Below are 14,669 nucleotides of genomic sequence, written 5' to 3' on the forward strand. Positions count from 1 at the left end.
TAGAATAAAGGAGGAAAAAATAGGATAGGTGTTAATTAAAAAGGAGGAAAAAGAAATGTAGATGTTAATTATGTGAGACTGAACCATCTTCAAGGCCTGTTTTAAATGTTTGCTAAAAACCATCCCTTTGATCTACCTCTCTCAATAAAGAATTTGTTGAATTTACTTATTTTAACTTTTTTGAGATATAATTAATATACAAAGTGCAAACACACTCCCTATTTATATTCATATACATGAATATATATATCTATATAGATTCACACCCCTATCTATGTATCTCTCTCTATGTATAGTTCAGAGGTATTCATAGAGCCATAAGATCACTACTATCACCATACCCATTACCTCCAAAAAAATCAGTTTTTGTGAAAATATTTAACATATAGTTAACATAAGGTCTATCCTATAAATAGAAAGTGTATAGTACCATATTGTTAGCTACAGATACCATGTTGTACAGCATATCTATAGAACTTATTTATCTTGCATACAAAAACATTATACCCATTAAGGAATGATTCTCCATTTCCTCCTCCTGCCACCCTCTGGCAACCATAATCCTATTCTCTGCTTCTATGAGTTTGGCTATTTTGGATACTTCTCATAAGTGGAATAATGAAGCAGAATTTCTTTCTTTTAATTTACTCTGTCCATCGTACCTTCTGCTCAAGTAAATTGACCTTTGTTTCCCTCATAAATTCTTTTATTGGTACATTTTAAGTATACAATACAGTTACATTCATCATTGGGATCTTGTACCTTTACGTGATGTATCTTGGTTCTTATTTTTTTCCCCTTCCCCTGCCCTCCCTTCACCCCCTCCATCCCTCCCTATTTGGAAAGACTTTGTTTCCATTTTTTTTCTTTTCTCATATTTTCCCCTTTCTGACCTTTTAAGATGAAAATTGCTCATAGTTACAGTTCAACAAGTATAATATTTATAGGCTAACATGTGTAGTTTAAATATATTTTATGCTAAAGGAATTGCTAAGATTGTATCTTTTACTTTTTGAAGAGTATATAAGATAATCACAAATGTCTGTATGACTTGAAAAGGATGTATAGCTCAAATAAATGATTTCATAATACCCAGAAAGGTGTTAAGAGATCCATGCTTTTGAGTGGACATCTTTCAATGGGCCATTAGTGGGTAAAAGTGGGATTTTAGTAATATCTTAATGCTATTAGAAAATATTATTTTCTATTAGAAAATTATTTAGAAAAATATTATTTTCTATTAGAAAATATTGCTTATTGGAGCATCACATTATTTTAAGTGAAAAAATAATTGTAGAACATCTATGATTACTAAATATTACTTGAACCACTGTATGAAGAGTACTTGTACAAGAAATTCATTAACATTCATTCTTATATCCAGTGGTCTATAACAAACCTTCAATTTTCTTGGTGACTTTGTTACTGATATACTCTTTAGATAGAAACATGTAAACACAACATAAAAATATCCTTGGCTAGGGAGGTAAGATCACATTTCAGATACCACCTTTGCCATAAATGGAGCAAACTGGGTAATTTACTTCCTTGCACTACAGGGACCTCATCCACGAAATGAGGTTACGGCCCTGCATGTACCTTTCAAATTCCATGACCTAAATTTTCACTCCTAAAATAAGTGGCTCTGATTCCTGTATTTAAATGTTTTGAAATGATCCACTACAAGTAAATAGTACTGCTGTATTTGGTGTTTTTGTTTAGTACCATCTATGACCTAGGATTTTAGTAAATCAAGTTTTGGAGAAGATGATTAGGAGGATGAGGATGAGGATGTTATTTTGCCCCAAAGATGCCATTTTCTCCCCAGAGAGACACAGTTTATACAAAAAAAAAAAATGTTGATTTTTTTTCTTCATTATCCTTGTTAGATGTTTAAGCTTAATACAAATAATAGTTGTTTATGCAGTTTTTGAATTTGTGAAAAGTTGAAATTATTTGATTTCAAATGGTGTCATGTCAAAGAGATATTGAGCACCATTAAGTAGATGACTAAACCACTATGTATTTATTTCTGTGATAAAATCTTAAACCTATACCACGCATCATAGTCACACACTTCAGTACTTCAAGACTCAGGATCCTTTCTAGACAAGCTACCTAGTAAATTACTTAATTGGAAATTTTAACTCTTAGCTGTCTTGTATATGTAAGATCTACATTGCTATTCAGATCACTAATATGCTAGAAGAAGCTTAATGATAGATATATTTCAAGGAACGTTGCTTATAGAGAACATTTTTTCTTCTAGGGCTAGGAAAACCTATTTATGGTCCTCTAATAATTTTTTAGGGTTGAAATAACAAATTATTACAACCTGATGGCTTAGGACAACAGAAATTTATTCTCTCAAAATTCTGGAAGCCATATCCTATAAATCAATCTGTCATCAGAGCAGTCATCTCACCAAAGGCTCTGTGGAGAGAATCCTTTCTTGTCTCTTCTACCTTCTGGTGTCTTCTTCAGTTCCCCACAGTCACATCATGCCACCTTCTACCTCCACCTTCATGTGGCTTCTCTGTCTCATATTCGTATGTGTCAAATTTCCCTATTTTAAAAATAATGACTCCTAAGCACTTGTCTTTTAATGTAGAGCCAGGCAACCCAGGATGACCTAATTTGAGACCCTTAGCTTAATTACATATTTAAAAACCTCTTTTTCCCAAATAAGCTCACAATCAGAGATTACAGGAGTTTGGACATATATTTTTAGGCAACCACTTTAGTTATGTCCACAAAATCCTTCCTCAATCTATTACTCTGAACAGTATTACCTATGTGTTCTTAACAGAAGAGATGTTCCTGGAAAAATAAGCCATATTAATCATCTTTCTACTCTGAAATAAAAATCAACTCATAACCTTCATCTGCTGTCATACCTATGGACTGAAAGCTACTTTTAAAATTTGTTTTGTGGTACAGGGGATTGAACCCAAGGCCTTCATACTGAATTACATCTGCAGCCTTTTTAAATTTTTTTATTTTAAGGCAAGGTCTCACTGAGTTGCTATATGGCCCTGGGTGGGCTCAAACTTGTGATCCTCCTGCCTCTGCCTCCCAGAATGCTGAGATTATAATCATGTGGCACAATGCCCAGCTCAAAAGCTACATCTTTTTTTTTTTTTTTTAATTTGGTACCAGAGATCGAACTAGTGTCCTTGCGCTTGTGAGGCAGGTGGTGGAACCACTGAGCTAAATCCTCGGCCCTCAAAAGCTACCTCTTTAGTGTTTTAAACATTCTTTTGGTGTCATCTGGGTTATATACCTATCTGTTCTGTAAAATGGAATAACTAAATGTTAAGACAGCACAGTGAAAAGTCCAACATAAAAGAATAAGTTTATGGATTCGTTTCTGGTTAGAATTTCAGGAATGTGTACCATAACCCTGTATCTGCCTTTACCTGAGGGCTTATATATTATAGCTTTCATTACTTTTTATTTATAAAATAAAGGAGACTTTATGAGATAAGTGACTTCCAAATATGTAGATTTAGATATTATTTGTGGATTCACCATCCACCAGTAATAGTCTGTGAATAAAAACCACATGACTGATATGGAACAGAGAATCACCAATATTATGTTTACATTATGAAGAGACTCACTGTATCCCTCTCTCTGTAATAATTGTGGTGCCAGAAACTCAAGCTATATTTAACTATATATTTTCACAACCTTCGCTATTATACATATCTACATAGGCAGCGCTACATTGGTGCATGCACATTTTCCATCCTCTAAAACAGGACCACAGTGAGCATAATATATACTTCATCTTTTAAGATTATAAAAAAATTATAAGCAATATAATATCCACAGATATTTTCTTGCTCCTAATTCAGTTGAAAACTAGAAGTAATGGTCACAGTAGATAATAGTCACAAATAGAAGGAGCAAGTATTACTGGTTGACCTACAAATTCTTGCGCTGTGGTGTGGAGAGGAGAGCATAGTTGCCTGAATAGTGTCTCAAATTGAATTTCCTATTTAAAGAACAGAGCAATTCGATTTTTGAAGATATTTGATTTGATATGTAAGGATAAAAACCTCTTTTAACAAGTTCGATGAATTTTATTCCTTCATCTTACCTGTACATTCTTTTCCATTTGTGGGTGGAATTTATTAGTTACAGCTTTATATTGAATGAGATACAATCTCCAAGATCTATTTTTAAAATGTTTGAATTCCTTCTCAACAGTAAAATGTGGAGTACATTTGGTAGCTCACCCCTTTGTGCTCATGGATGCCGCTGAGAAAGCATTATTAGTCTCCCTGCCTACTGCTGTCATGTCTAAGTCAGTCTCCAAGCAGCCCGAAACGCTGCAGGAACTCTTCATTGGAGGGCTGAGCTTTGAAACAACTGACGAGTGTCTGAGAAGACATTTTGAGCAATGGCGAACATTCACAGAGTGTGTGGTAATGAGAGATCCAAATACCAAGCCCTCCAGGGGCTTTGAGTTTGTCACTTATGCTGCTGTGGAAGAGGTGGATGCAGCCATGAATGCAAGGCCACACAAAGTGGATGCAAGAATTGTGGAACCAAAGAGAACTATCTCAAAAGAAGATTTTCAAAGGCCAGGTGCCCACTTAACCATGAAGAAGATCTTTGTCTGTGGCATTAAAGAAGATACTGAAGAACATCACCTATGAGATTATTTTGAACAGTATGGAAAAACTGAAGTGATTGAAATCATGACTGACTGATGCCATGAAAAGAAGAGAGGGTTTGCTTTTGTAACCTTTGATGACCATTATTCTGTGGATAAGACTGTCATTCAGAAATGCCATACTGTGAACAGCCACATCTGTGAAGCGAAGAAAGCCCGCCGAAGCAGGAGATGCCTAGTGTATCATCTTGCCAAAGAGGTCAAAGGGGTTCTGGAAATTTTGGTGGTGGTCATGGAGATAGTTTTGGTGGCAAGGACAATTCTGGTCACAGAGGAAACTTCAGTGTTTGAGGTGGCTTTAGTCATAGCCATGGTGGAAGTGGATATGGTGGCAGTGGGGATGGCTACAATGGTAATGATGGTGGTTATGGAGGAAGCGGCCCTTGTTACTCTGGAGGAAGCAGAGGCTGTGAAAGTGGTGGACAGGGTTATGGAAACCAGGGCAGTGGCTATGGCGCAAGTGACACTATGACCACTATACCAATGGAGGAGGCAGAGGCAGCTTTGGCAATGGTAGTGGAAGCAATTTTGAAGGTGGTGGAAGCTACAGTGATTTTTGGTAATTACAACAATCAGTCTTCAAATTTTGGACACACTCAGGGAGGAAATTTTGGAGGCAGAAGCTCTGGGCCCTGTGGTGGTGGAAGCCAATACTTTGCCAAACCATGAAATCAAGTTGTCTATGGCAGTTCCAGCAGCAGCATTAGCTATGGCAGATCCTCTTTAAAGAACAAAGCAATTCTTTCAAAAGGTGTGGCAGTGGCAGAAGGTTTTAATACTGCTGGGAAACAAAGCTTAGTAGGAGAAGAGAGCCGGAGAAGAGAGCCAGAGAAGAGACAGGAAAGCTACAGGTTACAACAGATTTGTGAACTCAGCCAAGCACAGTGGTGGTAGGCCATTGCTGCTACAAAGATGACATGTTTTAGGCAATACTCATGTGTATGGGCAAAAAATCTCAAGGTCTGTATTTGTGACTTATTGTATAACAGGTTATCTTAGTTTTTGTTCTGTGGAAAGTATAAAGCATTCCAACAAATTGTTTTAATGTAGACTCTTTTTTTGCACCCATGCTGTTGATAGCTAAATACAATAGTCTGTTCATGACTCCGAATAAATGTGTCTTTTGCAAAAAAAACCAAACAAACAATAAAATGTATATATTTTTCTCTAATAAAGCCATATTCTATTGTTTCAATGCTCGTTTCCTCTCCCCTCTTTCAGTCATGATTTCAATCACTTCAGTTTTTCCATACTGTTTAAAATTGATTGTTACCTTACAGTCTTGAAAGTGTAGCCTGTGGAATGTTGATATGTTGTATAAATTTCTCAAAATGTGGCCCATGATTGAGCAGCATCAGCATTAGCCAGGGACTGCATAAAAATGCAGATCTGTGGGCACCATCCCAGACGTGTTGAATTGGAAATGCTGAAGACTAAGTCCATCAATCTGTGTTTTAACAAGCCTTTTGTGCCATTCTAAAGCATGCCCGGAGTTGAGAAGTACTGCTATGACCATCCAGGATACTCCAGTGATGAATTCTTTTCCCTGCTGACAATATGTTTGTTCAATTTCAGAACTATGCACCCTCTAGATGAAATAAAGGGCTAAATCTCTTGACTAATGTTTTGGATGAGTCACCTGGCTCATGCGTAGGAACTAGATTATTTACACATATTGGTCAGTTTTGACCCTCAGCTTTACAATTACAGAAAAGAAATCCCTACCTCTGTTTTACTTTATGGTATAGCTGGCCCATTGAGGTTTGTTTGTTTGTTTGTTTTCTGTATTTAGACTCAATTACAACTACAGTGACACCCCCATTGTTGAGTGCCTCCAAGCTTGAACTTTCTATTACTAGAACAGCAAAGTTCAAAAAATCTTCTTAGTGTTTGTAACTTTACTTGGTGGTCAAACTGAAAAATCTGACTTGAAAAAATCTGTAAGGCTGAGAGTTGAGTCAAGTGTCGTGTCTGACAGCAGACATAAAGGGGTGATCCATCAGTCTAACTGCTGTTCTCTCCTAGCAAATTTTTAGTGAGAAAAGCTGAAAAAAGACTAAGAGAAAAGACCCCAGGAAGTATACTGTCAGCAGTCATTATGGAAGGAGGCTCTTCCAAAAAATAACATTTTTCTTTCTCCTTCAGTTTCTCTCCAGCTTCCAGTATGCTAGGAAGTCTCCAAGTCAAGGAAAAGTACCTGTACAAAATTTTAAAAAATATTTTATTTACTATATTATTGCATTTTGATATTTGATGTACTGTATTTATTATGTTTAGATGTTTTAGGGGTTATTTCCACAACCTAGGACTATTAACTGGACCTTGGAACCAGTTATTTGGTTTTTCATTATTTCCTGTGGGAAAAATATGTTCAGTTCTCAAGCTTTTTGGGGTTCGAGCACGAATTTGGAACAAATTGAGTTGGACTAAGAGGTATCTTTGTACTTATTGTCACATAAGGGCTCTATGTTGAGAGAATCCAGTTTTGTAAGAAACTGGAGGACAGGCAGTGTACTGGATACTCTGGTACACAATTGATAACAGTGATACTTCACAACAGTTCTCATTAACTATCATCTTTTATAGGTTTTAATGCAATACAATTTACAAAGCATAGAAGTTACATATTTCAGCCATGTGAGGTAATTCCAGCTACTTGAGATGCTCAGCTGGGAGGATTGCCTGGGTAACTTAGTGAGACACTGTGGAAAAATTTTTTTAAAAATTAAAAATGGGCTGGGGATATAAGTCAGTGGTAGAATGCTCCTAGATTTGCTCTCCAGGACTGCCAAAAAAGGTTGCATATTTAATATATACAATTCTATAAATTTTAGTAAAGTAATACAGTTCTGTATCTATGACCAAAATACAATTTTGCCATATTTTCATTGTATCAAAAAGATCCCTCATGATAACTCCAAACACTCCAGACTTGGACCCCCAGCTTCAGATATAACACTTTGCTTTGGCTTTCAGGACATTAGATGTAAATAGAATCATTCAATATGTGGTCTTCTGAATTCGGTTCACTTACGTATTTTTGAGGTTCATCTAAGTAGCTTCTATCAGCCTTTTGTTCTTTTTTAATGGATAATATTTTCTTTTTCATCATCCAGTTTATGGACATTTGGGATGTTTTTAGTCTGGAGTGCTTTTGAATAATATAATTTAATTCACATAAAATTTTATATGAGGATTCATGCCTTTTTTGTCCTGGGGGTTAGTGGAATCCTTACAACTTATGGTAAGTTTATGTTTAACTTTCTGAGAAACTACCAAACCATTTTGATAGGTGCTTGTACCATTTTGCTTTCTTGTTAGTAATGTAGATGGGTTCCAATTTCTCCACATTCTTAATGCATTTGGTGTTCTATATTTGATTATAACCTTTCTGGGGTATATTTGTTATAACATTGTGGCTTGAATTTGATTTTTGCTAAGGCCTAATGATATCAAGCATTATTCAACATGATCATTGACCATTTTTAAATATCCAAGTATTTAGCCTATTTGAAGATGGCTTGTCAGTCATCCCATGTAGTTCTACAAGCTCTTAATATATTCTAATATGTATGTCCATTATTAGATATACTTTCTATAAACATTTTCTCCTACACTGTGAATATGAGTTTTTAAATTTTTCTTCATTGTTTTAATGTTGTCTTTTGAAGCATAAAAGTTTTTAATTTTGATAAAGGATAATTTATCATGACCATTTTCTCATTGATCCTGACTTGGGATATACATGAACTGTTAACACACAATCATCAAGATTTTTGCCATATGATTTTCTTAGATATTTTACATTTTTACTGATGATTTAAATTATTTGTGTATATGATATGAAACAGTAATCTTTTTACTTTCTAGATGTCTTGCATCTTTTTGTTTTTCTATTTTTGTTTTATTATCTCATAAGCTACATATTTTTAGTGTGTCATTTTAATTCCTTTGATATTTTACTTATTTATTTTGATTTGTTTTGTTTTTAATATTTTGTTCTAATATTGTAAGAATTTATTTTTAACTGATAAAATATATCTATATATACATATATAGCTCATGTATAATATGTTGTTTTGAAATACATATACATTATAGAATGGCTAAATGGAGCTTATCTTCTTATATTTTACCTCATATATTTATCTTTTTTGTGGAGATAACACTTAAAATCTACTCTTAGGAGTTTTCATGAATATCTTATTAACTATAGTCACCATGTTGTGTAATAGATCTATTAAATTTATTACTTCCATCTAATTGAAGTTTGTATCCACTTGGCCAACATGTCTCTGATCCCCACTATTCTACTCTCAATTTCTACGAATTCAATGTTTTTAGATTTTACATTTGTACTAGATCATGTGCTATTTATCTTTCTGTTTCTGGCTTTTTTTAACTTAACATCATTTTTTTTCCAGGATCATATATTTTGTCACAAATAACATAATTTTTTTTTTCTGGATCATGGCTGTAATACTAGCACATGAGAGGATAAATTAGGAAGATTGCCGAGAGGCCAGCCTGAACTACATAGCAAGACCTTGTCTCAAAAAAAAAAAAAAGTCCCATCATGCCTATATATGTCACAATTTCTTTATCCATTTATCCATTAATGTAGATTGATTAATGTGTTATTGTCTTTGAATAAAAGGTCTATCTCTGTGCCAGTAGTCATACTCATTACCAAAATGCCTGAAAAATGTCCAATAATCTTTCAAAAACCTAGCTCAGCTAACATTTCCATATGAAGACTTTTCTCATACCATCCTCAAATATACATTCCCTATACCTGTTCATTTATCAGAAATCATCAATGTTATAGGAATCATTGTAATTATTTGCTGTAAAACTATGAACTTTCCTAGAGTATACTGCCAACTAAAAAAAAGAGATCATGAAATATTTATCTCATCCCCACCCTCTACCAGAAAATGCCGGTAGAATTTCATGTAATTAAACAAAGCAGTATTTAAAATTAACTTATTTATGTGTATTGTGGGTATAATGTAATCAAGTGAGATAGTATCTTTTGTTGGTTGTAAGAGCAGGACAGATTTTAGAACGCTCCAACAGGTTATTAGGTAACTGGTACAGTGAATTTCAAACAGATGATTGGCAATAATGATAATGCCAAGCCCCTTCTTAATCTGATTCCTTTGATAATTATTTGGTGAGCCTTCACATGGATTTGGTTTGATACCCAAGTAATCCTCATTTACTACATTCCTTTTTTAGGATCACCCAGAAATCAATTAATATAAAGGTTTAGCTGTTTCACATGGGCAGTTTTATCTGGATTGAATGAGTCATTTTGTTAAAAGACTTAACATTTTTAACTTTTCTGATTCTGAATTATCTTTTAGAAAGTTACTGTTAAATAGGTTAAAATACAAATTACTTGGTTTTGGTATGGTCACTGCCCCAAAGATTCTGTTACAGGAGGTCTTGTCTGTAGAAACTGGATATAGTTTTATGCCTCTCATCGAAATTTTGTATTTCATTTGATTATAAATACTTTGATCTGACTGGCTACAGAAATGGGGAGCAATTTAATAAAAAATCCCAATTATAAACAATGTTAGGTAATGATTCTCCACCTTGACTACACACAGACACCTAGAAAGCTTTTAAAACTACAGTGTTCAAGTTCTGTCCAGAGTACAATTGAACCAATGTCTCTGATTAAATTTTTTTGAAGTGCTGTTTGTAATACCTAATACTAGGTGTTTAATAAATTTCTGTTGTTTAAACAATTCTTTTCAAATCATAGTTTAGGATCAAACTTTTACTACATCTTGAAAAATCTTCTGAGTGGCCTAGATTCTTGCTAGTACTCAGTAATTTTCACTGCTTCTATACTGGGAGAGATGTTAAAACAGGTCACTGGATGGACTTTTTGATAATACGAAAAGACAGTCAGATATTCCATATAATATTGAATAATGTTAGCTTTATTATTATAATAGAATACAGTATGACATAAAATTAAGAGCTTTTGCTAAACTCTGTAAAGCAATACATGCATCTGCCATAAACAACCTTGATTCATGTTAAGTTTTATTGCCACTTCAGTGCACTAAGGTGCAAGAAACATTCAGTGTCATCTTTTTAAAAAAATTCCTGGGAGTACACAGGACCTGTCCTCTATAAGAGTGTATCTTTATTTTCAAGGAAGACTTAACTAGTATTACATGGTTTAGCAAAGCACTGTAGAAAAGCTACATAGAATAATTAGTCTTCAATAACTGTGCAATCAATTTATACAATAGAATATTACCCACATATACTAACAAACTAAGAAATGATAAGAATGCAGTCCTTGCATAGCAGAAAGCAGACTAGTAAGAAATGTTCACGTCTAATGAGCAAAATACAGACCAAAAGTTTGCCATGAGGAGTCTGGTAGATAAAATGCTCTCAATAAACACATTAGGTTAACGTCGAAAAATAACAAGATAAACAACAACAAAGAAGTTAGAGTCATATTTATTTTATTTCTATACATATATCTACACATAATGCCAGAGGATGAAATGTCCTTGGTAGGGCCTTTATGGGCCTAGCTCATGAAATTTAGGCAGGACCAATTCAAACAATGAAGCACATTTAAAATGAAAACCAGAGTTGGTTTAGGAAAACACAGTGTATTTTCCTACATCATTGGATAGCAGCTTTTTGAGAAAAACATTGCTTAAAACTCAGGTATGTTTCCCAACTGTCTTATTTGGTAATTAAGCTAAAAGTTTATGTCATAGTATTATAAATGTGTTTACACCATGACATGTTGGTTCTGAACACTAAATTTAAATATTTGTGAAACTCTATCAGACAAAGGAGACTTCAAAAATACCTTCTTCATAAATATTTATCTCTAAAACATCTGGGCAGTAATGAAACAGACTAGAATTTTATAGGGAGTATTAATGGACCTCTTTTATTTAAAGCCCTTACATAGAGTACCTACAAATATATTGCTACAATATAAATGAAATGTAATAATATTACTTGATAAAAGCTATTTTATGTACATTCTTTCATGTATTTTATATTGAATGCTACATATGGTACAGCACTTATTGAAATAGTTGGTATCAGCAAATATAGCAATATTATACAGTTGATTTTCTAGTTCCGACTAATGCTTCTCATTTTCTGTTTATATTACATTAGCCTACAATATGAAAGTGTAGTATGGCAGGACTTGAGCAGATAGCAACTCATATACTATTGAACACCAGACAATTTTAAATTGTGGGCTTTCTGCTCTAAGTTTCAAGTTCCATCTGCCTCCTACAGGCTGTTTTGTTCTTAAATGCAGACTCTAAGTGTATTTCTGGAGCATTTAACAACATTCTAACAGCTAAGAGTGGTGATTCCTACACAATATTTTAAGAACATAACTTTAAAAAAAAGTAAAAAATGTACAATCTCGTGCTTATTTACATATATAATTTATATATTTGATTTTTGTTTGCTAGTCATAAATTTCAATCTAAAGCTTTTAATGTTGTTATATAAAAGAATACATTCAGCAATTTCTAAAGCTTGCAAAATATTTTTGCCTTTCTAAAACATCTTCACAATGAGAGTCGAGTGATTATTGGACCAATGTTCCATCTGGAAATGGGGTGGAAAAGGGACTATTTTTAAAATTATTTAATTAATCAATTTATTTATTTTTAGCTTCTACTGAATAAACATCTCTATTAAGATGATTGTTCTTAAAGTCTAGTGGTAAAAGCTTAGATGATAGCAAAATAGCTTATTTAAAGCATTTCTCTCCATCGGATTAAATGTGTTCTGCAGTGAGCAACTGCATCTTTGCCTATGAAATTTCCATGAATTTTAAAATAGCATTAACAACAAAATAATGCTTTGGGGATTTTTTTTAAAAGGGAAAAAATAAGAATGGGAATTTTTTAGCTTTGAAAACAAAATGTTAAAGCTATACATCGGTCTAAAAAACAAAGCAAAAACATAAACACGCCATAGTTTGTGCAATAAAGACAGATTTTTATAAATTTTCTTCATTAAACATTTATAATTTATTCTTTTTAAACACCTTCACACAAAAATATTTTCACATATACAGCATCCTTTTTTAGAATATTTGGAAATATATATCTACAAATGACCTAGGGATTATATTAAACTCTATTTTTCTCTATATTTTTCTACGTTTTCTCACATCTTTGGATCTTCTTTCCCCTCCTTTCCTCCCTTGTCTGTCTGTCTCCTTCTGACACCATTCTGCTTGCTCTCTTGCTTCCCCTCTCAGAATCCTGTTTCCAAGCTGCATACCCTGCTCTGGCCTGGACTGCCAGACAGGGGTATCTTGTTCTTATATGAATTATGGAAATAGGGAAACCTTCAGATTCTTTAAGACAGACGCTATAAAGAAGATGGGAATTACAGTGTTGAGAACAGAAAGCAATTCCCATTGCGGAGGACTGAACAACAGATTGTGACTAAAAGAACCTATTGATGGGGTGTAGGGGCTTTTAGCTGAGGCTCTCTGTTTAAATACGTTGCCCAGTAGACTAAATTAAAGATTCCAAACAGCAGCGGGAAGGCTATTCTTGACAGTCGGTCAATTTTGCTGACACTGTTAAAGGTTTTCTTGGGCTCTGGTGGTTTTGTTTCAGGCTTGACTTCTTTTGGTTCTATTGTTGCACTTTTAGCAATGGTGGCTAAACCAGGATCACCTCTGGCCAAATTGGGGGTATAGCTGGTGGCTGTTGGAGCATAAGTGTTGTTTTTCTTAATGAGAGGATCTTTTACTTTCTTTGGCTGTAGAAGAAAGAGTAAAGCAATTTGTTTAGTAAAGTGAGAAGCAAAATTATAAGATGCTGAGCAAAATGGCCCTGGCTTTAGGACCCAAATGAGTGCTTTATTTAAAAAGCTGAGAAATGTAACTTATGATCATCTTATGGGGATAAATTAAAAACACAGACAATATTTTGCAGCCTTCATCATCAAGAAGTAGACTCTCTTTCCTCACTAGAATATAGACTAGAAAATGACTCTGCCAGAGTGATATTGTGTAAGCCTTGGATCTTAAACTCAAAAGGCTTCCCAGCCTCAGCCTTGACGTTGTGGAAATATGCCCTTGCCAGGAGACGAAGCTGGACAAGATTCCCGAATGGACTGGGCCCACATGCTCTGAGAGGCCCAGCTGACTGCCTGTACCAGGCCCTGGACATGGGAAAGAGGCCTCCACAGATCTTCCAGCCCCAGTTAAATGTGATTGTGTGAGCTAGCACAGGTCACTCCAACAGAATGCTACCAGACCGCTCCTGGCCTCTGATTCAAAATCAGGAGCAAGCACTTGTTGTTTTAGGCCACTAAGTTTTGAGGTGGTTTGGTTTTGCAGCCATAAACTGCTGTGCCAATTATCACGTGCTGCTTCTTGTTACATTTTAAGTGATCAAGTAATAAAGCAGGTTATTCAGGGTATCATGATTTCCATCCTTGTTCCATTTCAGCTGCTCAGCAGAGTAGTCTGTGTAATGAGTAACAACTACAGCTCTTCTCAGAGTTTCTTTCATTTACACAGTTCAAGAAAATGATCATGTTTAGAGCCATGTGGATCAATATAGCTGCCATTGACAATGTGTGCAAACAGAGTATTTGAAATGTGCCAGGTCTGATTTGTGATGTATTGCAAGTATAAAATATGCAAAAGATTTTAAAGACTTACTATGAAAAAATACAACCTAATATACTTCCTTAATAATGTTTTATATGAGTTACATGTTATAATGCAAATATTTTTGGACGCATTGGCAAAAAAATACATCACTAAACTTAATTTCACTTATTTGCTTACCCTTTTACATGTCACTACTAGAAAATTTTAAATTGCATATGTGGCTTATATTTGTGGTTTACATTATATTTCTGTAGGACAGTACAATCCTAGGAGAGTGGATCCTATTCTTTTAAGCATATTGAATTTTGCACATGTTTATTTTAGGAA

At 34.4% G+C, this 14,669-nt stretch overlaps 1 protein-coding gene and 1 pseudogene across 2 annotated transcripts in view; one reads left to right on the forward strand and one right to left on the reverse strand.

The window, feature by feature from the left end:
* The first annotated feature begins 4,304 nt into the window (after nt 1–4,304).
* On the forward strand, nt 4,305–5,578 carry LOC101725325 (heterogeneous nuclear ribonucleoprotein A1 pseudogene; annotated as a pseudogene).
* A 5,042-nt stretch (nt 5,579–10,620) lies between these two features.
* Nucleotides 10,621–14,669, reverse strand: part of Gabra1 (gamma-aminobutyric acid type A receptor subunit alpha1) — a 55,230-nt gene continuing 51,181 nt past the window's right edge. For both annotated transcript variants that reach the window (XM_004836431.4, XM_004836430.4), the window contains one exon: nt 10,621–13,480. In XM_004836431.4, coding sequence (XP_004836488.1) covers nt 13,169–13,480 — 312 coding nt within the window. In that variant the 3' untranslated portion in view covers nt 10,621–13,168. The remainder of the gene's footprint in view (nt 13,481–14,669) is intronic.

Source organism: Heterocephalus glaber, unplaced genomic scaffold (assembly GCF_053883595.1).
Source record: "Heterocephalus glaber isolate CG9 unplaced genomic scaffold, H.glaber_assembly_v1.0 deba00001606, whole genome shotgun sequence".
Taxonomy (NCBI): domain Eukaryota; kingdom Metazoa; phylum Chordata; class Mammalia; order Rodentia; family Bathyergidae; genus Heterocephalus; species Heterocephalus glaber.